This window comes from Hypomesus nipponensis, chromosome 2, assembly GCF_054491055.1.
Source record: "Hypomesus nipponensis isolate SF chromosome 2, ASM5449105v1, whole genome shotgun sequence".
Lineage (NCBI taxonomy): Eukaryota > Metazoa > Chordata > Actinopteri > Osmeriformes > Osmeridae > Hypomesus > Hypomesus nipponensis.
In genome coordinates, this window is record NC_140362.1 from 18,616,486 (window position 1) to 18,640,280 (window position 23,795).

The following is a 23,795-nucleotide window of genomic DNA, read 5'->3' on the forward strand; positions in this document are numbered from 1 at the left end:
GTCATTCCCATCAAATATGTGCCGCAACTTTATATACAACAAAGTGTTTAAGTGCTTGTTGAATCATTATTAGACTATTGAATGAATTACACAAAATTGACCGGAAACAGGATTGGTAATTCATTATTTATTACATAATCATTTATAACTTTTTTGTATTCATTGTAACATTGTTTCAAACTGACTAACATTGTTTCAAACAAGACACCATCGTGGTCTTGCGTTAATAGTGCAAAACTATTTTTAAAGCATTAAACATTTGAAATTAATGAGATTAACGCGTTAACTTTCCCAGCCCTATAAAACATACATCAACCTTCAGACAATAAATGGATGGAAGTTCCGATACAGACAGATGGCTGGTGCACAAAAAGGAGACAAATCACAAAAATGCTGAAATATATTTATTGTTGATTATATGTATTATCTTGGCAGATAATAAAAAGATAAGGATACGTAAATGTTTGAGTTACATATTAGATCATGAAGACTAATCATCATAGGCAAATTAACGCTTATATTTATCATCAACGCTCCAAGACCCCGCCCACTCAGTGATGTTGGTTGTCAAGACCCCTGATGGCATTGTGAAGTCGTCTTTGGGGTCACCGTTGTAGTTGCCGCAGATACCTTGGAGGTTGCCATAGTAACTGCTCGATATTGTGACCATCACAAGTGTGCTCCAGTCAAAGCTGACCTCTAACCCCACAGATGAATGGATGGTTCCTCTAATGCCAGACAATGTGATCTCAATGTTGCCAGACTCAAGAATGACTGGGAGGGACTTGCGGACACCATCCACCTGGGAAATGTTGAGAAAAAAAATATTTTAAAAGAAACCAAGATAGACATTTTTACAATCATCAGGGATCTAGTGAGTTAACAAAGCCCACCTCTACACTTCCCCTCTGGCCAGACAGGATTGAGATACGGTGGCCTAAGAGGTACACAGTTGTGGAGCGGAGGTAGGAACCTCTAGAGTTTCCCCGCAGCTCGTTTTTGGTCAGGATGGTGAAGTCAGTCAGGGTGGAGTCTCGTCTTGTGGTGTTGACCAGGGTGTAGGAGCGGGTTCCCTGGAAGGAGAAGAGGGTCCCGTCGAAGGTGGAGAAGTGGGGGTCTCCCGCAACCCAGCATACAGCCTTAGACAGAGCCTCGCACACCGCCTGGTCCTTGTCCACCACACAGCGCTCCTTTTCCCTGCATTTCATGTCCACACATGGATCTGGCCACACAAAATACAGAAACGTAGGTAAGAAGGGTAAGAAAATGTTTTACTTCATCTGAACTCTTTGCTCGATACTGCTTTTGAAAAGAATGCATTATATACTATGGACATTATATGCTGATAAGGAGGTCCTATTTAGTATGTGTATGTTTTTTGTACTGTTTGCAGGTTTACAACTTTACACAGTCTGAATAACAAAACAAATCTCTTCACACATACCTCCGAGGTAAAGGATAGGTTTACAGTTATTACCTTTCAAGTAGCAGCCCAAGACTCCGCCCGTCACCCTACACTCATCCCCCTTGTCACACTGGTTGTTCTGACAGGTAAACTGCCCTGCTTTGCAGCTGCACACCTCTTGACACTCCTCCATCATCACCGACTGGCCGGACTGACAACAACAAGCAACATCATTAACAACAATACTAGCTGACAGTAGGTTATTTCGTTTTGTGGCATTACGAGTGTCAAGTCACCTTGTAGTACCTCCCCTTCACCACACAGCCACAAGTGTCCATAGCAACACACTCTCCCCCGTCAAACACCCGTCCTTCATCACACTGACAGCCCTCCTGGCAGGGGGGGCAGCGGGCAGGGACACTTAGGGAGGCACAGGTGGAGGAGCAGGTGTCAGAACACAGCTCATAGTGTGTTCTTGCCGGACACTGTAGGGCTGGAGAGGGGAGGGAAAGAGGGATATCAGTGACACAAAGAAGTAAAAGTAGGTCAGATTATTTCTGTTGTCAATATCAAATGTGACTCACGACAGAAGGAGTTGTTTCTCCAGCTGATTACTGTGGCACCAGCCCCCTGACAGAGAGATGCATAAATCTGGATGTGTCGACACAATTCTTCCTGTCCCCCTCCTGGTAGTGTCAATTCTTTCACACACGCCTCATAGTAGCCGGGTGGGGGTACTACTGCATGGCAGGCAGCAAAAGGGCCCTGGCTTGCCCTGATAATGTCACAAGCCTTCTCTGACTCTGGCTTTTTCTGCGGCTCAGGTTCTGGACAGACAGACCCGTTACATCCTGTCTGACATGTGACCCCGTTCTCTGATATCACCCACCCAGCGGTGAACGCCCCCTCTGAGAGTGCCTGAGTGTTGTCGGGCAGCCGGAAGTCGTCATTACGTTGGTTGTTATAGTTACCACAGAGACCAAGAGTAATGCCATTGTAGGTGGAGGGGAGATGCACTATAACCCCGCCCACGGTGTCGTAGGTCACCTTTAGGCCAAAGTCTGTTACAACAACAATGTTTACTCCATTCTGATTGACCAATACTTTTCCTTCACCTAAGGACAGCGGGAGAGGGGCCCTGATTTCATTCACCTATCAGAGGAGAAAGATCATTTTAGCTGGTATAAAGTGTATTATGTAATTTAAAAGGACAGATATAAACAGAGAGAGAGAGAGAGACTCGGATGGATGGAATCAAACGGATACCTACCACTACTTCCCAGACCAGTCCAGGAATCATGGTGATCTTGTAGATGGATGTCTGTATTTCAACCCTCCTGGTCACTCCCCCCTCGGCGGTCTGCTGCTGTACTATCACAGTGAAGGGGGTCATCCCTCCATCCTGCTCCACCTCCACTAACTTATACACACAGTCTCCGTACACACTGAATGCACGCCCATCAAACGAATTGTACTCCCTGACTCCGCCCACATGGCACGTGCTGATCTTTTTAGGGACGCAGGCCAGCAGGCCATCCCTTAACGCACACTCTTCATTGGCTCCACAGGTGAAGGTAGTGTCACATTCAACTTCACCATTGTCAGCGCACACACAGCGAGGGCTGCACTGCCCCCCAGTGCCTGGGATGAACACCTGGCCGCTGGTATAATATTGGCCCTGGTACACACAGCCACACTCTGCCACAGGAACACACAGGTTGTCGCTAAGCAGGAATTCGTCATCACATATACATCCCTCTTTACAGGGGGTGTTGTTGCAGCTGTCATCCTCCTTTAGCTGGCTGCAAGTCTCAGGACAGCCTGGAGCACACACCTCGTAGTGGCTGTTGGCTGGGCATGACGATGCTAAAACACAGTAATACACACAGAGAAGACATACACGGTAAATACGCTGAGGGTTTCAAGAAAAGAGTCCTTCATTCACTATGCATACAGTAACAGCACAATATGGGTGTATGCTCGCACGCAAGCACTTAAATATAAGGGATAATGCCCTACGAAGTGTCCAATATCACCTCCGCTACGCGTCGGACGGTTCACGCCTCCGCATCGTCCATCACCAGGTGATATTGGACACCTTGTCGAAAATCTTAATATTGATTTTGGGACAGTGACATGACTGGTTAGCTAGCAAATCTCCTTGTCAAACATACTGTAACATTATATTTACTGTTTGTCAACCGTACACAATGTTATTCCCTTTGAATCTTGCTAGCATAACGTTAGCTTTCGGGCTAACAGCTCAGCCAAGGGAAAGCCAGTATTGGTTCTATGAGCTGAGCGGACAATAAAAATATCTGAGTAAGCTAACGTAAAAAAAAAAAAAAACTTTAATCTATATTGCGAAACACCTTAAAACATAAATTACTGTTTGTAAAAAAAAATCGTTGGTAAGTGACCATGATAATGGTCAATAAGCGGGATAATGCCCTTCGAGGTGTCCAATAGGCTATCACCTGATAATCACAATCAAGAATGGGAACAACCAGTTTTAGAAGCGTGTTTAACTCACGGCAGAGACTGTCTGACCTCCATGTCTCCACTGTGGCTTGTGCATCCTGGCAGGCAGTGGTGTAGGATGTGAGGGCGCTACACAGGACAGATGCATGACCTCCGTACGCACATAGATCAAACACACAGTCCTCCAGGTAGTCCTGGGGGTCTACCTTGGCGTGACACTGTCTAAACGGGCCCGACTTGTCAGTTATCCGGCCACAGTACACCCCCGACTGATATTTCTGCCTCTGGATTGGGTCACATTTTGGACACTGGCCCCCTGGACAATCATTGGAGCATCCCACAGCTCCACCCACCTGCCAGCTCGACCCAAAGGTAGTGGGATTGGGTGCTGAACTTCGGTCCGGTTTGAGGAAGTCATCACCCGGTTGGCCATTCCAATTCCCACAAAGGCCGGCGGTGAGGGCCGAGTATGAGCTGGGCAGTGTAAGAGCAACGTGGCTCCTCCAGTCAAACTTTAGAGTAAGGCCAAAACTTGTCCTTACCACGCCAAAGTAGCCAATACGAAGCACTGACAACTGGCCAGACTCTACCTCAAACGGAAGGTTTACATACTGGCCAAGTATCTGTAGACAAACAGAAAACAAAAGGAAAATAATACTAATATAGAAGAGCATTCAGTCCGGTCAGCATTTCACTGTCTGAATGTGTCAGTCTGTCTGTGTGACGGGTATGCAACGGACGTGGTCTTGCGAGTTCCATCAGGCTTTTCCGGACCGTGTCCACCCTTCACCGAGGGTCGAACACGCCATCTCTGACTTCCCAAGCGCCACCACTACCAGCTACGCCAAAGAAAAGCTAGCTATTCGTTGACGCGGGTGGCCCATTACATACCTGAGGAGTATCACCGATTCACACCGGCTTCATCTGCAGCAACGTTACAAGCATTTCAGAATTGTTATGAAATCACATTGGCAGCTACTGTCAATTTAAGCTTTTGTAATAAGTCCTCAGGATTGGTTGACAGCAGAAAGCACAAAACTCTATAATCTTTATATCTTATATTTCTATAATTGCTTACAGCAAGATGCAGTAGAAATGTGTCCACAGCTTACCATAAGTTTTCCAGGATTGTCGCTGCTCAAGGTCAGGGTATGGTTGAGGATGGTGATGGACACTTTCTTGGTGTAGGCCACTGCCTTGTTCCTCCCCCGGTTCTCGTTCTCAACCTGAACCTCAAATGGCGTCAGCAGGGAGCCTGTACCCACCAGACGGGACAGGACGTAGGTGCAGGTTCCCTGGAAGTCAAACCTCCGGCCATCAAAGGTGCGGTAGTGGGGGTCACCAGAAGCTTGACACGTAGCAAAGGATGTTGGATAGCAGTCTCTCACGCCGTTGCGTAGCTCGCACACTTCTGTCTTCTTACATGTGGTCGATTCACACTGAGCCTTTCCAGAGACACACCTGCACCTTGTATTACACTGGCCGTCGACCCAGAATGTGGTATCTGCTGGGTAGTAGCGGCCCTGGTACTGGCAGCCACAGCTTGTGCTGCGCACGCAGCTTTCCCCACTGAGGACAAAGCCACTGTTGCACTGGCAGCCCTCCACACAGGGTTCCTTACACTGGGATGGGGCGTCTAGATCAGTGCAAGAAGCAGGGCAGGCCGAACCACAGTCATGATAATGGCTGTTGGCTGGACACTGCAGAGCTGGGGAGAGGAGTCATAAAGTGTATATCTGGGATTAGGAGCGCAAGTAGCAAACGACACCATCCAATTTGAGGACACAGGACCGGAGGGAAGGAATAAAGTGCCAAAACTTACGGCATGTAGCGTTCATCCTCCACTGGGGGCTGATCTGTACACCCTTGGCCAGACAGGCATCCTCATAGAGTTTCAGGTTGTCACAGAAGAACATTCTAGCGCCTTTGTTGATACACACGTCAAAGATACAGTTGTCAAAGAAAATGCTAGGGTCCAGGGCCTTGTGGCAGCTGGCGAATGGCCCGTCCGTTTTGGTCAGGATTCCACAGAACTCGTTTTCCCCATACCTTTTCTGGAGCTGGGGGCTGCATTTCGGACAGCTCCCTTTACAGTCATCATTGCAAAATCTGTCTTTATCGTCACCTTTCCAACTCTTGGCAAACTCAAGCACCGTGGGGAGAACGGTATTTAAAGGGTTAGTACGATCATCTCCACGATCACCGTTGTAGTTTCCACACAGACCTCCAAGGAATCGGAAGTAACTGCTGGGAACAGTAATGTAGAGATGCATGTTCCAGTTGTACTTGACCTTCAGACCAAAGTCAGTGGTCAGGACAGCATAGCCCCCTCTCTGTACTATGTTCAGCTTCCCCCCAGCCAGGCTGATTGGTAGGTAGATCAGCTCTCCGTTTACCTGGGAAAGAAGGAGGGGGATCAAGGGGCATGATACCACACATTAGTCCTTATCTTTATTTATCACAGACTTACCTACAGCATATTTTTATGCCATATTGTATGTCTGAACTCATATTTCTGAACATTTGATCTCTCACCTGCACCATAGACCTCTGACTGCTGATGACCACAGTCTGATTGTAGACAGTTATGGTTACTGTCCTGACATAGGACACTGTCCGCTTTCCTCTGTGGTTGTTCTTGGTCAGTACTGTAAATGCGGCCAGGCCCTGTGTCAGATCAGTAACTGTTGCCATGGTGTAGGTGCAGGTGCCCTGGAAGTCGAACCGATACCCATCGAAGGTCCGGTAGTGGGGGTCTCCTACTGCGTGGCAAGTTGCCTTGGAAATGTGAACACATACACCTTTCTGGCACTCTTCCTTCTCCCTGCATTTGATCTTGTCACAGGGATCCGGGGGAGGAGTAGGAGGCGATGCAGCTAAAGGTGGGCAGGGATGGGTGACACAGTGTTCACTTTACACTTCTCAGCTAGATAGTTTTAGCAGAATATATCTGTTTACAGACATATATAAGAATATATACAGTTATATTGCTGGAAAAGTGTTGCCTGTCTCTAAAGGAATACATCTGTGTCAGGAATTGTAAAGGTGTAGGATCAAAGAAGTGAGTATGGAGTAGTGAAAAGTAACATCAAATAATTTACCGGAGGAGCATACGCCTGAAGTACCATAGCCATCGCTCTTTTTTCCTCCATAGACGTAAACAGACAGAATTGAGTCTCCCTCGATGATGAAATGATCCTCTTTCTTACCCAGATTGACAATGCTCCACATGTACTTGTCATCTGGCAGGAAAGGGTTCCACTGAATCTTGCCCTTTTTCTTTTTGCCATCGATCTTCACACTGTGAACCCCCTCCCGCAGTGATAGAATTACTGCAGTACTGCGGAAACCATCCAGGGTGTCAACAGACCAATCACTGGCCAACTGGGAGGAGGGTAGGATGGAGGTCAGGAAGGGGTCGAATGGTTTGTTGTTGCTGTAATACATCACCATCACCTTCTTGTTACTTTGGATCAACAGAGGAGAGTCAAATGTGACATGCTCAAAGAAAGTCTGGCCAGCCTGGAGTTTCTGACTTCTTGCAGACTTCCCCCGAGTAACTTTCACCACTGTGCCATCCTCAGTGGCTAGGATATGGGCCTGGTCCAGGGAGGGTCCAGCTGGGTGCATAGCAGGGACAAGGTAGGAGGTGGACAGGAGGTGAAGTGGAAGGAGCTGTTCATATACATGGTTGCAAGGGCCCTTGAACCAAGAGCACTGGTGCCCTGCCAAAACTGCCAAGGGGTGTTGTGACTTCACCTGCATCCCTGTCAAACTGGATTTACTCTGCAGCAGGTAGCTCTGATACGGCTTCAGGATCACATTAATGTTCTGGCCAGCCTTCCAAGTTCCAATGCCATTGATTTGGACACTGGTAGGTGATTGAAAAGTGACTGTGTTAGGCAGGGGTCCGTTCACTACAGCTAGCTGCTTCATGAAACTAGTCCCATGGGCAGGGGTGTAAGCCCAGTATTCTACCCCCAACTGGTGGGACGGCAGTACTTTGGAGCCGTCACCCGTATTTCTGCGGGTGTTAAAGGCAACCAATGAAACATCGGCGCTTGAGGACACCTGGACAACGCTTGAGGAATGGCCAGATTTTTGGAGCTCTGCTTTTCCAGGCAGCTTCACCCATTTGGTTTCCTTCCCACCTAGCCTTACTGTAGTGCTGAAAGGGGGGGAATTTAGACTGATCTGCACGGTAGCAGGGATCCCTTGGGAGGTGATGGCCAGTTGCAGCTTCAGACTTTTATGACCCCCTTTGTGGTTGGTCAAGAATGCTGTGATAAACTCTTTTCCCACAGAACAGCCTTGTGTCACTGCAGACAGAAGTAGGAAGACGGGAATGGAAGAGAAGGAGAAAGGAAAGTGGAAGGGTAGAAAGACATTTTGGAGATTTACATTTGGGAAAGCTTAGTTTTATTGTAGTTCCCACAGGTTGTGAAAATCCTTGAAGGTTTTTGAAAAAAGGACATGAACCTTGAAAATACTTGAATCCATGTTGATATATATACTGTATACACGTTTATATATACACTGAAAAACAAACCATGAAACCATATACCAAATATAGGATGTGAATAGGATGTAAATCCATCTGAGCCATTTGAAAATTCAATTTAAATTTCTTCCATGTTTGGTTTGTTAGCATTGCATTATCAATATTATTAAGGCAAAAGCATCTTCGCTTAAATATTTTGATCAAATCAAATCAAAATGAATGTGTGCTGTTGACAAGCAGCAAGGAAATTCACCCATGCAATCTAGATTTCTTACTGTCAAATTAAAATACTTTGTTTGTCAAACAATACAACTAATTGTGTTAATCGTTCTGACATGCAAAATCATCATCATCAAGTTTTCAATGTATAAAGATTTGTAATTACAGTAAATCAACATAATAAAAACGGAATACCAGTTGCTATCATATCCATAATTCATCGTCTTTTGGAAGATGTTACTGCTTTCAGGAATAACATTAGAGAAGTTTAAACTGGTTCTTACCTGAGAACAGTGCCACGGCAACACACAACAGCACAGGCATAGTCTTCATGTCTGATTTATTGTGAGATAAAGGTCTCTCTTTGAAGCTGAGCCCTGTAATATATAATGTTTAAAATAAACATCAATACAATTGAAAGTACATATCAAAAGACAGGAGAGTTCAATATACGGTACACATCAAAAAACGGAATAGTTAAAATACAATCATGGAATCATACAAAATAATAAATAAAATATTTACTATAATACATACTTGTAGGTTCACTACAACTGTTTAACAAGTTTCAGAACCAGGATTGAATCTGAATGTGTTACCTACTATAGACCAAGAGTGCCCAATGTAGTGTGCAATACACTCATATGCTTTTAGTAGTTTCCATGTGCTGCTTTCAGTTGAATAGGCAATGCATCATACACAGTAACTGTATTGTATCCAATGCAAACATGGCTAAAAGTATTCATACTATACCTGTTAAGGCTCTTTGCAGAAGAGGTGAGATGTACTAAGAGGAGAAGACTCTTATATGGAGATGAGAACCAATCCTTCAAAATCTTAATAATTCAACAAGATTACTGCATGTAAGCATAACGTCTGTGCATATTGATTTAAGTGCTATTAACAAAGCACAAACATTGAAACATGTCACTCCTACTGAAGTTTCAGGAAAACATTCCAGTTATTATAGACGGACCATAATCCATGCTCTACAAATGTACATTTGCCTTGATACAGGATATCATTCAACCACATCCTAGATAACAAACTAAACAGCTCATTCCAACCTTTTTCCCAGAGAAGACATTGTCATAATACCATTTACACATTCTTCATTTAACTGGCTTTAGTAAGGTTAAAGCAGGCTGGCACCAACAGATGTTGACATTACTGGATGACAGTGCTGACTGAACAAGACAGTAGATCAAACACTTCACGTTCATATCCAAATTGACAGGTTCATAAATGCATGAGGTGAATAATTGGCAATATAATGCAACATTTATGGGTCAAGCTTAACAATAAATAAATACTTGTAATCAGTGTCTAAACTACTCTAAATGGTACCATAACCCCTTCTTGACAGTGGTGGGTGGGATCCTTATCGAACCATGCAACTAAATATTGTTAAATAAATGTTTAGTTGAACTCCTTTTACAAACATTAAATCAAAAGTAAATTAACCACCTGATGTTTAACACAACATTGTTCAGTGACAAACTAGGATTAGTCAGTAAACATACAAAGAAGAACTGTAAATATGCCCAGTGTTTTTACACAGAATAATAAATCTTGGTTGGTTGCACACGTGGTTGCACATAACTTTAAACTAAAATAAGTACATTACATTTTTAGCGGCGACCAGCAGCTCTTTAGTTTGTTCGCTATGTCAGTTGGTTGGTCAATTGGTCCACAAACATCCCCTCATGGTCACAGTTTTCACCCTCGGAAGCTGAAATTTGACATGGAAATGTTGTGTGTGTGCATATGTGTCCGCATGTCTTTTCATGCCAACAAGCAAAAAGGAGGTATGGAAGTTTTTTTTTTTTTTTTTTTTTTAGGGGGTATGGAAGTGGGAGAAGCCTGTCACAAAAAGGCACACAACTTCTACTTTGATATGTAGCCCACCAAGGGCGAAACTGTCAATCACGCATTGGGTGGGACAGCTGTGGGACGTTCTGTGTTGGCGCATACACAATTTTTTTTTTGAATCAAAATAAAATAAAAGTCTGAATGTTTGTAATTGAATAACACAACAAGGCATTTTATTCCTTCTGATCGTCTACCCTGTATAAGTAGCTGTCGGCTAGCTTGTCAAAAGTGCCATTCATACTACCTGTAGGCCTATAGTATTGCTATCAAAATTTGTGTCCCATAATTATACTTTATGATCAATAGTGGGGGGAAGTGACCCCCTGCCCCCCCATAGAATTACGCCTATAATATGTAGAAAGACACACCCAGAGAGACAGACATACTGTACACACTCAGAAATACACACACACCATTTTGCCCCATCCTTTTTCATAAGTTATGAACAGTTTGTCGTAAAGCTTTGCAGGAATTGTCATTAGATGCTGTCGTTTTACATTCTGGTAGTTTTTCATTGGTGTGGGCTAGTCCACCCCCTACACTTTAGCTACACATTGTGAAAGGTACAATTGACTTATAATATACTAGTGCAGTGTCTGGGATGCCAGTGCTCGTGATGGAGTGATCATCTGTCAGCAGGGACATCATGCCAGTAAAACCAAATCAACATCATTATCCAAATAGTACAGTACTAAAACATTGGATATGCATCTGAACCACATCATAGAAATTATATGACAAAACCAAGCAAATTTTTCTCAATTACTTAATCTAATTATTATACAGTAAAACAGAAAGAAAATATATACAGATTTGTTTAACTGCTGCAAAAATTTGTATATTTTCATAGTGACGGTTTAGTAAAAAGCAAGAAAGCCTTTGGGACCCACCAGACATCTAACCCTGGTCTCCCTAACCAACTTTAATGCCTACTAACAGATCAGTATGACTTAACTAATGCCATTAAGTTACAGAATATTTCAGTTTGTAAGCATTTGGACAGTGACAAAAACATTTTTGTGTGTTGGTGTTTAGGCAGTTCAACATAATGGTCAATAAAGTTAAATTGAATATTCATTCTCATTATATTTTAAGCATTTAATGGACTGAAGTCCTTGACCCTCAGAAATAACATTTTTAAATCATTTAGCAGATGCTTTCATCCAAAATAACGTTTCAGAGCAACACATCCTGTCAAATAAATATGAGATAAATTTTAAGTAAAATTTATAGCAAGTACATGTCCTATATAATTCTGACTGTGACTGGATAACGCGAGCCCCAGTAAGCGTAAAATAAGACGAGGGCCCCCTCTCCTCAGTGCGTGCCAACACAAATGAAGCTCAGCCAAGTAATTGTTCCGTTTAAACTCCTTACATAAACTTTTAATCAAAAGTACATAAGTCACCTGATCTTTTCTAATGATAACATGTTCAATATACTCAAGGTGCGTATACTCCTTTGTTGCGTGCCAACACAATTGAAGCTCAACTAATAAAGTAATTGTTTAGTTAAACTCCTTACATAAACTTTTAATCAAAAGTACATTAGCCACCTGATCTTTTCTAATGATAACATGTTCAATATACTCAAGGTGCGTATACTCCTTGGTGCGTGCCAACACAATTGAAGCTCAGCTAATAAAGTCATTGTTTAGTTAAACTTCTTACATAAACTTTTAACCAAAAGTACATATGCCACCTTTTGTAATGATAACATGTTCAGTATACTCAGGGTGCGTATGCTGTACACTTGTTCTACACAGAATGTATTGGTGGATTAGGCTTGGTTAAGAATGACTAGTTGACACGTACGTTTAACTATGAAATTATGTTAAGTCAACAACAAATTCAGAATTGTTCCTCAATTGTTTGTCTAAAAAAGCTTTTATTAATCTTTAGTAGGCTACAATATTCAGCCTTTTCAGGCTTGTCTTATCTGCAATTGTGCTCTTTATAATTTACCTACTGACATCCACAACTTTAAAGACGTATGCTTTATGTTTTGGCTTCCCGCAATATTTTGGGGGGGCTATGTCGTTGTTTATGATCATTGACTCATGCACTTTTTGTAAAGTACTCTGTTAGAAATCGCTTTGGATAAAAGCGTCTTCTAAATGAATAACTGTAAATGTAATGTAAATGTGTAGATGATGTCTTTCGGGAAGGAAAGTCACAAGAGAGCTTGTAGAGCCTTTTCCCCCAGTGTCATGCGCTGCTTGCTTTGGTCAATACAGCTTTAGATGCTGTTGGAAGACACATATCGTACTTGCTCAAAACTATTATCAACTCTACGAAGTTGCCATTGATTGACTGCAGTGTTTTCAAGTGTATAAGCAGCCTCTCCTTTATTTCCTCTGTAACTTAGTCCACATTTGCCAATTACTTTTGTGACATCTATATTAGACTTCTCATATCTGCCTATTTAGCTGTTTGAAAGTAAGCATCTGCACTATCTTTGTGGGCATTGCTTTTCTCATGTTCCTCAATCTTCTAATGAACATGTTTCCACGCACTCATACCTCACTTTATGAAATAATTATCTCCTGCAACGTGCAAATGCCAAACACACAGATCAGTACATAATTTGTTTTCATTGTACGTCAACCACTTTCGGTTGGTACCTTCCTTTCTTCCCCTTTGTTAATTGTCACTGGCTGTTGAGGATGATAACAAAAACATATGTCAAGGTAATTTGACTGAGGAAGAGCAAAATAAACTAATTTTCAGTTTTCTCATCTACACTACTTGAGAGGTTTCTGGCTGGCTGCTGTTGTCAGTGCGTGTCCACTACAGCAGAGCGGGAGGCGCGGAGCGAATTGGCATATTCTCAATTTGATGTAAATGAGGAGCGTTAAACGCAGAGGTTGGCCAATCGGATAGTTTTCTTGTTTCTTGTAACGAAGCAACCGCGTTCGTCATGGTAAACATTTCTCGGTTTCAGAGTTTCAAGATGGAGGAGAAACTAATCGTGTGTAGTCCATTTCAGAACAAATGTAGGCTACGTAATGCGACGAGACTGAATTGAAAGATTAAATACAAGCGATGAGGAAGATCATGGGGATCCTGTTTGTCTCATTCGTTCACATCTCTTGGCCTATAAAACCACGGAGAACATGTCCCTGACATTGTTGAACTACATGCGCACATCAGGTTCCCGTTTGTTGAACTTGGATACTAGAGATGGCTCAAAGCGTTCTAATTGAGATAAGGGATGCTGATTCTCGCTTTTGGATTAACAGGTAAAGGTTATATTACATCAACATTTTTACTAGGCTACCATGGCAGGTTGAGTTATCATTGCTAATATTATGTAAATTAATTTGTTACGTAATTTTGGTTTACGGAACAGATTTTATTATTGGATAGGCAATTAATTTCAGCCAGTAATCTCTGCCATAACAATTGCAATGCGTTGTCAATGAGATGTAAAATAGACTATCGTTACAAATCGGAACAGATAGAAGAAAACTCTGTGAATATGTTTGTGACCACGTTTTCTGTATGTTTGTCTCTATATCTTAAAGTAAAATGTAATCTACAGCATCTTCTCAAATTCTGCGATTTAAATCAGAATAATGAATTGTGATTGATAAATAATAATCTCACTTCCACAGCCAAGGTCTTCCTGGATGCCTGTCAGCATACTGTACTTAAAACTTCAAGGCTATTTATGAAGACAAACAATAGAAAATCAACACCAACATACACACATGCATCTGTCTTCTTGGCTCTTACAAGAGTTCTCGTTGTCCTAAGGACTTAAATCCAAATGCCAATATTATTTCGATAGTGTCTCGTTAATGTGTATGACGTTATTTTTTTCATTGCTCCTTATTGTCCTCTCCTCCTTCACCTTCTTCTCCCCCTCCTTTCTTCCCTTTTCTTCTCCTGCTTTCCCTCTCTCCTTCTCAGAGGCTAAGGTAGAGATCATCACAAGTACAACTGATGTGAAGTTGGGAGAAGACCACGTGTTGCTCTGTAAAGGTTGGTACACCATTCTATCATCTGCAGATTAAATGAATCAGTTTAATGAAAGTTTGACACAAGTATAATGTTCCATTCCGATGATTGTTTAACTGAAAGAATTCTGTATTCTCGAATTTCACACACATATGACTGGCCAGCCTAAAGTTGAAGTCCGCTGGATCAGGGATGCTGAAGTTTTGGGGCGAGATGGTAAGTGGGGCTCCCTCACTGCGAAGGTTTCTGATTGTATTGGGATGTGCTAGTTGCAATAGGTCAGCGTGTTGCCTGGCTTGGGATTGGTGGAAAGGTGGCATTGAGTCCAGGGTAAACCTCTTTTCCAGCTTTCTGGGATCTCATTTTGAAACCCTTCATTGTGTTATTTATTGTAAATACACCACCATGTATTTTAACATGCATCATGTTCTATATCAAATACAAAATGTATTATGTTAACAGTTGGATTTGAGGGAACTAAATGTTGTTGACTCACCTCTTACAAATAGTTGAAACTACAAGATGTAATAGCTAATCCAGACTACAGGATACTATTAATGATGAACAGGATGACAGCACCCTGGCACACCCTCCACTGTAATAATGTTTGACAAGCACTGTTGGCATGAATTAATGTCTTGATCATTGTGATGATAGGCAGTTTCATGGACGGTTTCGGGTGAATATTGGTCTATTGCAAATGTAGAATGAAAAGCAAACAATGCTAAAACATACATCAACCTTCAGACAATAAATGGATGGAAGTTCCGATACAGACAGATGGCTGGTGCAAAAAAAGGAAACACATCACAAAGTGCTGAAATATATTTATTGTTGATTATATGTATTATCTTGGCAGATAATAAAAAGATAAGGATACGTAAATGTTTGAGTTACATATTAGATCATGTAGACTAATCATCATAGGTAAATTAACGCTTATATTTATCATCAACGCTCCAAGACCCCGCCCACTCAGTGATGTTGGTTGTCAAGACCCCTGATGGCATTGTGAAGTCGTCTTTGGGGTCACCGTTGTAGTTGCCGCAGATACCTTGGAGGTTGCCATAGTAACTGCTCGATATTGTGACCATCACAAGTGTGCTCCAGTCAAAGCTGACCTCTAACCCCACAGATGAATGGATGGTTCCTCTAATGCCAGACAATGTGATCTCAATGTTGCCAGACTCAAGAATGACTGGGAGGGACTTGCGGACACCATCCACCTGGGAAATGTTGAGAAAAAAAATATTTTAAAAGAAACCAAGATAGACATTTTTACAATCATCAGGGATCTAGTGAGTTAACAAAGCCCACCTCTACACTTCCCCTCTGGCCAGACAGGATTGAGATACGGTGGCCTAAGAGGTACACAGTTGTGGAGCGGAGGTAGGAACCTCTAGAGTTTCCCCGCAGCTCGTTCTTAGTCAGGATGGTGAAGTCGATCAGGGTGGAGTCTCGTCTTGTGGTGTTGACCAGGGTGTAGGAGCGGGTGCCCTGGAAGGAGAAGAGGGTCCCGTCGAAGGTGGAGAAGTGGGGGTCTCCCGCAACCCAGCATACAGCCTTAGACAGAGCCTCGCACACCGCCTGGTCCTTCTTCACCACACAGCGCTCCTTTTCCCTGCATTTCATGTCCACACATGGATCTGGCCACACAAAATACTCAAATGTAGGTAAAACGGGTAAGAAAATGTTTTAATTTATCTGAATTCTTTGCTCGATACTGCTTGTTGAAAAGAATGCATTATATACTATGGACATTATATGCTGATAAGGAGGTCCTATTTAGTATGTGTATGTTTTTTGTACTGTTTGCAGCTTTACAACTTTACACAGTCTGAATAACAAAACAAATCTCTTCACACATACCTCCGAGGTAAAGGATAGGTTTACAGTTATTACCTTTCAAGTAGCAGCCCAAGACTCCGCCCTTCACCCTACACTCATCCCCCTTGTCACACTGGTTGTTCTGACAAGTAAACTGCCCTGCTTTGCAGCTGCACACCTCTTGACACTCCTCCATCATCACCGACTGGCCGGACTGACAACGACAAGCAACATCATTAACAACAATACTAGTTGACAGTAGGTTATTTCGTTTTGTGGCATTATGAGTGTCAAGTCACCTTGTAGTACCTCCCCTTCACCACACAGCCACAAGTGTCCATAGCAACACACTCTCCCCCGTCAAACACCCGTCCTTCATCACACTGACAGCCCTCCTGGCAGGGGGGGCAGCGGGCAGGGACACTTATGGAGGCACAGGTGGAGGAGCAGGTGTCAGAACACAGCTCATAGTGTGTTCTTGCCGGACACTGTAGGGCTGGAGAGGGGAGGCAAAGAGGGATATCAGTGACACAAAGAAGTAAAAGTAGGTCAGATTTTTTCTGTTGTCAATATCAAATGTGACTCACGACAGAAGGAGTTGTTTCTCCAGCTGATTACTGTGGCACCAGCCCCCTGACAGAGAGATGCATAAATCTGGATGTGTCGACACAATTCTTCCTGTCCCCCTCCTGGTAGTGTCAATTCTTTCACACACGCCTCATAGTAGCCGGATGGGGGTACTATTGCATGGCAGGCAGCAAAAGGGCCCTGGCTTGCCCTGATGATGTCACAAGCCTTCTCTGACTCTGGCTTTTTCTGCGGCTCAGGTTCTGGACAGACAGACCCGTTACATCCTGTCTGACATGTGACCCCGTTCTCTGATATCACCCACCCAGCGGTGAACGCCCCCTCTGAGAGTGCCTGAGTGTTGTTGGGCAGCCGGAAGTCGTCATTACGTTGGTTGTTATAGTTACCACAGAGACCAAGAGTAATGCCATTGTAGGTGGAGGGGAGATGCACTATAACCCCGCCCACGGTGTCATAGGTCACCTTTAGGCCAAAGTCTGTTACAACAGCAATGTTTACTCCATTCTGATTGACCGATACTTTTCCTTTACCTAAGGACAGAGGGAGATGGGTCCTGATCTCATTCACCTATCAGAGGAGAAAGATAACTTTAGCTGGTGTAAAGTGTATTATGTTATACGAAAGGACAGATATAAACAGAGAGAGTCTGATGGATGAATGGAATCAAACGGATACCTACCATGACTTCCCAGACCAGTCCAGGAATCATGGTGATCTTGTATATGGATGTCTGTATTTCAACCCTCCTGGTCACTCCCCCCTCGGCGGTCTGCTGCTGTACTATCACAGTGAAGGGGGTCATCCCTCCATCCTGCTCCACCTCCACTAACTTATACACACAGTCTCCGTACACACTGAATGCACGCCCATCAAACGAATTGTACTCCCTGACTCCGCCCACATGGCACGTGCTGATCTTTTTAGGGACGCAGGCCAGCAGGCCATCCCTTAACGCACACTCTTCATTGGCTCCACAGGTGAAGGTAGTGTCACATTCAACTTCACCATTGTCAGCGCACACACAGCGAGGGCTGCACTGCCCCCCAGTGCCTGGGATGAACACCTGGCCGCTGGTATAATATTGGCCCTGGTACACACAGCCACACTCTGCCACAGGAACACACAGGTTGTCGCTAAGCAGGAAGCCGTCATCACATATACATCCCTCTCTACAGGGTGCCCTAAAGCAGCTGTCATCCGCCTTTAGCTGGCTGCAAGTCTCAGGACAGCCTGGAGCACACACCTCGTAGTGGCTGTTGGCTGGGCATGACGATGCTAAAACACAGTAATACACACAGAGAAGACATACACGGTAAATACGCTGAGGGTTTCAAGAAAGGAGTCCTTCATTCACTATGCATACAGTAACAGCACAATATAGGTGTATGCTCACACGCAAGCACTTAAATGTGTGTTTAACTCACGGCAGAGACTGTCTGACCTCCATGTCTCCACTGTGGCTTGTGCATCCTGGCAGGCAGTGGTGTAGGATGTGAGGGCGCTACACAGGACAGATGCATGACCTCCGTACGCACATAGATCAAACACACAGTCCTCCAGGTAGTCCTGGGGGTCTACCTTGGCGTGACACTGTCTAAACGGGCCCGACTTGTCAGTTATCCGGCCACAGTACACCCCCGACTGATATTTCTGCCTCAGTGTTGGGTCACATTTTGGACACTGGCCCCCTGGACAATCATTGGAGCATCCCACAGCTCCACCCACCTGCCAGCTCGACCCAAAGGTAGTGGGATTGGGTGCTGAACTTCGGTCCGGTTTGAGGAAGTCATCACCCGGTTGGCCATTCCAATTCCCACAAAGGCCGGCGGTGAGGGCCGAGTATGAGCTGGGCAGTGTAAGAGCAACGTGGCTCCTCCAGTCAAACTTTAGAGTGAGGCCAAAACTTGTCTTTACCACGCCAAAGTAGCCAATACGAAGCACTGACAACTGGCCAGACTCTACCTCAAACGGAAGGTTTACATACTGGCCGAGTATCTGTAGACAGAAAACATAAGGAAAATAAAACTAAAATAGAAGAGCATTCAGTCCTGTGAGCATTTCACTGAATGTGTCAGTCTGTCTGCAGCACGTCACAAGTTAAAATATTTCAGAATTTTTATGAAATCACAATGGCAGCTACTGTCAATTTAAGCTTTTGTAATAAATAAGTCCTCAAGATTGGTTGACAGCAGTTAAAGCACAAAACTCTATTAATTTTATATCTTATACATGTTATATTTCTATAATTGCTTCCAGCAAGATGCAGTAGAACTGTAGAAATGTGTCCACAGCTTACCATAAGTTTTCCAGGATTGTCGCTGCTCAAGGTCAGGGTATGGTTGAGGATGGTGATGGACACTTTCTTGGTGTAGGCCACTGCCTTGTTCCTCCCCCGGTTCTCGTTCTCAACCTGAACCTCAAATGGCGTCAGCAGGGAGCCTGTACCCTCCAGACGGGACAGGACGTAGGTGCAGGTTCCCTGGAAGTCAAACCTCCGGCCATCAAAGGTGCGGTAGTGGGGGTCACCAGAAGCTTGACACGTAGCAAAGGATGTTGGATAGCAGTCTCTCACGCCGTTGCGTAGCTCGCACACTTCTGTCTTCTTACATGTGGTCGATTCACACTGAGCCTTTCCAGAGACACACCTGCACCTTGTATTACACTGGCCGTCGACCCAGAATGTGGTATCTGCTGGGTAGTAGCGGCCCTGGTACTGGCAGCCACAGCTTGTGCTGCGCACGCAGCTTTCCCCACTGAGGACAAAGCCACTGTTGCATTGGCAGCCCTCCGCACAGGGTTCCTTACACTGGGATGGGGCGTCTAGATCAGTGCAAGAAGCAGGGCAGGCCGAACCACAGGCATTATAATGGCTGTTGGCTGGACACTGCAGAGCTGGGGAGAGGAGTCATAAAGTGTATATCTGGGATTAGGAGCGCAAGTAGCAAACGACACCATCCAATTTGAGGACACAGGACCGGAGGGAAGGAATAAAGTGCAAAAACTTACGGCATGTAGCGTTCATCCTCCACTGGGGGCTGATCTGTACACCCTTGGCCAGACAGGCATCATCATAGAGTTTCAGGTTGTCACAGAAGAACATCATGGCGCCTTTGTTGATACACACGTCAAAGATACAGTTGTCAAAGAAAATGCTCGGCTCCAGGGCCTTGTGGCAGCTGGCAAACGGCCCGTCCGTCTTGGTCAGGATTCCACAGAACTCGTTTTCCCCATACCTTTTCTGGAGCTGGGGGCTGCATTCTGGACAGCTTCCTTTACAGTCATCATTGCAAAATCTGTCTTCATCATCACCTTTCCAACTCTTGGCAAACTCAAGCACCGTGGGGAGAACGGTATTTAAGGGGTTAGTCTGATCATCTCCACGATCACCGTTGTAGTTTCCACACAGACCTCCAAGGAATCGGAAGTAACTGCTGGGAACAGTAATGTAGAGATGCATGTTCCAGTTGTACTTGACCTTCAGACCAAAGTCAGTGGTCAGGACAGCATAGCCCCCTCTCTGTACTATGTTCAGCTTCCCCCCAGCCAGGCTGATTGGTAGGTAGATCAGCTCTCCGTTTACCTGGGAAAGAAGGAGGGGGATCAAGGGGCATGATACCACACATTAGTCCTCATCTTTATTTACCGCAGACCTACCTACAGCATATGTTTATGCCATATTGTATGTCTAAACATTTGATCTCTCACCTGCACCATAGACCTCTGACTGCTGATGACCACAGTCTGATTGTAGACAGTTATGGTTACTGTCCTGACATAGGACACTGTCCGCTTTCCTCTGTGGTTGTTCTTGGTCAGTACTGTAAATGCGGCCAGGCCCTGTGTCAGATCAGTAACTGTTGCCATGGTGTAGGTGCAGGTGCCCTGGAAGTCGAACCGATACCCATCGAAGGTCTCGTAGTGGGGGTCTCCTACCGCGTGGCAAGTTGCCTTGGAAATGTGAACACATACACCTTTCTGGCACTCTTCCTTCTCCCTGCATTTGATCTTGTCACAGGGATCCGGGGGAGGAGTAGGCACGACAGCTAAAGGTGGGCAGGGAGGGGTGACACAATAAAACACTTTACACTTCTCAGCTTGAGAGTTTTAGCAGAATATATCTGTTTACAGATATATATAAGGATTAAACAGTAATATTGCTGGAAATGTGTTGCCTGTCTCTAAACAATACTTATGTGTAAGCATTGTAAAGGTGTAGGATCAAATAAGTGAGTATAGTGTAGTGAAAAGTAACATCAAATAATTTACCTGAGGAGCATACACCTGAGGTACCATAGCCGGTGTAGTCTCTGCCTCCATAGACATATACAGACAGAATTGAGTCTCCCTGGATGATGAAATGATCCTCTTCCTTACCCAGACTGACAATGCTCCACACATACTTGTCATCTGGCAGAAAAGTCTTCCACTGAATCTGGATATTTGTGGTCTTCTCGCTATAGATCTCCACACTGTGAACCCCCTCCCGCAGTGATAGAACCACTGCAGTACTGGGGAAACTATCCAGGGTTTCCACAGACCAATCGCTGGCCAACTGGGAAGAGGGTAGGATGGAGGTCAGGAAGGGGTCGAATGGATAGTTGTTGCTGTAATACATCACCATCACCTTCTTGTTACTTTGGATCAACAGAGGAGAGTCAAATGTGACACGCTCATAGAAAGTCTGGCCAGCCTGGAGTACTTTAATGGTATTGGACTTCCCCCGAATAACTGTCACCTCTGTGCCATCCTCAGTGGCTATGATGTGGGCCTGGTCCAGGGTGCGTACATCTGGGTGCATACCAGGGACAAGGTAGGAGGTGGACAGGAGGTGAAGTGGAAGAAGCTGCTCATATACGTGATTGCAAGCGCTTTGTAAATTAGCGCACTGGTGGCCTGCCAAAACTGCCAATGGGTGTTTTGACTTCACCTGCATCCCTGTCAAACTGGATTTACTCTGCAGCAGGTAGCTCTGATACGGATCCAGGTTCACATTCACGTTCTGGCCAGCCGTCCAAGTTCCGTTGTCATTGATTTCGACACTGGTAGGTGACTGAAAAGTGACTGTGTTAGGCAGGGGTCCGTTCACCACAGCCAGCAGCTTCATCATGCCGTCAGGCCCAGGATCAGGGGTGTAAGCCCTGTATTCTACCCCCAACTGGTGGGACGGCAGTACTCTGGAGCTGTCACTTGTATGATCGCGGATGTTAAAGGAAACCAATGAAACATCGGCGCTTGAGGACACCTGGACAACGCTGGAGGAATGGCCAGATTTTTGGAGCTCTGCTTTTCCAGGCAACGTCACCCATTTGGTTTCCTTCCCACCAAGCCTTACTGTAGTGCTGAAGGGGGGGAAATTTAGACTGATCTGCACGGTAGCGGGGATCCCTTGGGAGGTGATGGCCAGTTGCAGCTTCTGACCTGGGTAACTCCACACGTAGTTGGTCAAGAATGCTGTGATAAACTCTTTTCCCACAGAACAGCCTTGTGTCACTGCAGACAGAAGTAGGAAGACGGGAATGGAAGAGAAGGAGAAAGGAAAGTGGAAGGGTAGAAAGACATTTGGGAGATTTACATTTGGGAAAGCTTAGTTTTATTGCAGTTCCCACGGGTTGTGAAAATCTTTAAAGGTTCTAGAAAAAAGGACATGAACCTTGAAAGTGCTTGAATGCATGTTGATGTATATACTGTATACGTGGTTATATATACACTGAAAAACAAACAGTGAAACTATATACCAAATATAGAATGTGAATAGAAATTTCAATCTGATCTATTCAATACAAAACTAATGAATTTGCTCTATTAAATGGAGATAATACTCTTGGGAGTTCAGTAAAATCCTGTGGGAGTTCAGTGAAATGTGAAATTGGAATACTGATCCTCCCTGACAAAGTCTGTGCAAATAAATGTATGCAGTGTATACTATTATTATTCATCATTCAAGTACAATATTTTGGTTGCTTCTTCAATTATCACACCCCTGTAAATCTATCTGAGCCATTTCAAAATTCAATGTACAGTTCTTCCATGTTTGGTTTCGTAGCATTGCATTATCATTATTATTAAGACAAAAAATATAATATTTTGATCAAAGCAAATCAAAATGAATGTGTGCTGTTGAAAAGCAGCAAGGAAATTCACCCATTTAATCTAGCTTTCTCACTGTCAAGTTCAAATACTTATTTTGTCAAACACGACAACTCAACAAGACAATTGTTCTGCAAAATCATCAAGTTTTAAATTCACAAATATTTGTAATTACAGTAAATCAACATAACAAATACGGAATACCAGTTTTTTATCATATCCATAAGGCTGAGAATAGTTTTTTAAGTAATCTATTAATTTTTTCCCACAATGCTAACACATTTTCAGTTGATCCTAACACAATGTTTACATCCTCTTTTGGAAGATGTTACTGCTTTCAGGAATAACATTAGAGAAGTTAAAACTGGTTCTTACCTGAGAACAGTGCCACGGCAACACACAACAGCACAGGCTTAGTCTTCATGTCTGATCTATTGTGAGAAAAAGGTCTCTCTTTGAAGCTGAGCCCTGTAATATATAATGTGTCAGATAAACATCAATACAATTGAAAGTACATATCAATACAGAAGAGTTCAATATACGGTACACATTAAAAAAAAACTGAATCGTTCAACTATAATCATAGAATCATACACAATAATTAATAAAATATTTACTATAATACATACTTGTAGGTTCTCTACAACTGTTTAACAAGTTTCAGAACCAGGATTGAATCTGAATGTGTTACCTACTATAGACCAAGAGTGCCCAATGTAACGTGCAATACACTCATATGCTTTTAGTAGTTTCCATGTGCTGCTTTCAGTTGAATAGGCAATGCATCATACACAGTAACTGTATTGTACCCAATGCAAACATGGCTAAAAGTGTGCATACTATACCTGTTAAG

At 43.8% G+C, this 23,795-nt stretch overlaps 2 protein-coding genes and 1 long non-coding RNA gene across 3 annotated transcripts; 1 reads left to right on the forward strand and 2 right to left on the reverse strand.

The window, feature by feature from the left end:
• Positions 1–198: 198 nt before the first annotated feature.
• On the reverse strand, positions 199–8,939 carry LOC146301321 (IgGFc-binding protein-like). The gene is made up of 12 exons (XM_084709890.1): positions 8,891–8,939; positions 6,988–8,205; positions 6,422–6,762; positions 5,709–6,282; positions 4,999–5,594; positions 3,939–4,509; positions 2,676–3,271; positions 1,990–2,557; positions 1,702–1,898; positions 1,478–1,616; positions 894–1,222; positions 199–802 (listed from the first exon to the last, which is right to left on the reverse strand). The coding sequence occupies exons 1-12, from the start codon at positions 8,937–8,939 to the stop codon at positions 509–511; spliced, it is 5,472 nt and encodes a 1,823-aa protein (XP_084566016.1). The 3' UTR covers positions 199–508.
• Positions 8,940–13,428: 4,489 nt separating this feature from the next.
• LOC146301322 (uncharacterized) lies at positions 13,429–15,172 on the forward strand. Its single transcript, XR_014768880.1, has 3 exons — positions 13,429–13,719; positions 14,393–14,464; positions 14,605–15,172. It is a non-coding gene; the product is annotated as an uncharacterized LOC146301322 (long non-coding RNA).
• Positions 15,173–15,255: 83 nt separating this feature from the next.
• LOC146301323 (IgGFc-binding protein-like) lies at positions 15,256–23,795 on the reverse strand. The gene is made up of 13 exons (XM_084709877.1): positions 23,788–23,795; positions 23,318–23,410; positions 21,122–22,345; positions 20,561–20,898; positions 19,862–20,435; positions 19,152–19,747; positions 18,280–18,850; positions 17,535–18,130; positions 16,855–17,422; positions 16,567–16,763; positions 16,343–16,481; positions 15,758–16,086; positions 15,256–15,666 (listed from the first exon to the last, which is right to left on the reverse strand). The coding sequence occupies exons 2-13, from the start codon at positions 23,364–23,366 to the stop codon at positions 15,373–15,375; spliced, it is 5,475 nt and encodes a 1,824-aa protein (XP_084566003.1). The 5' UTR covers positions 23,367–23,410; positions 23,788–23,795; the 3' UTR covers positions 15,256–15,372.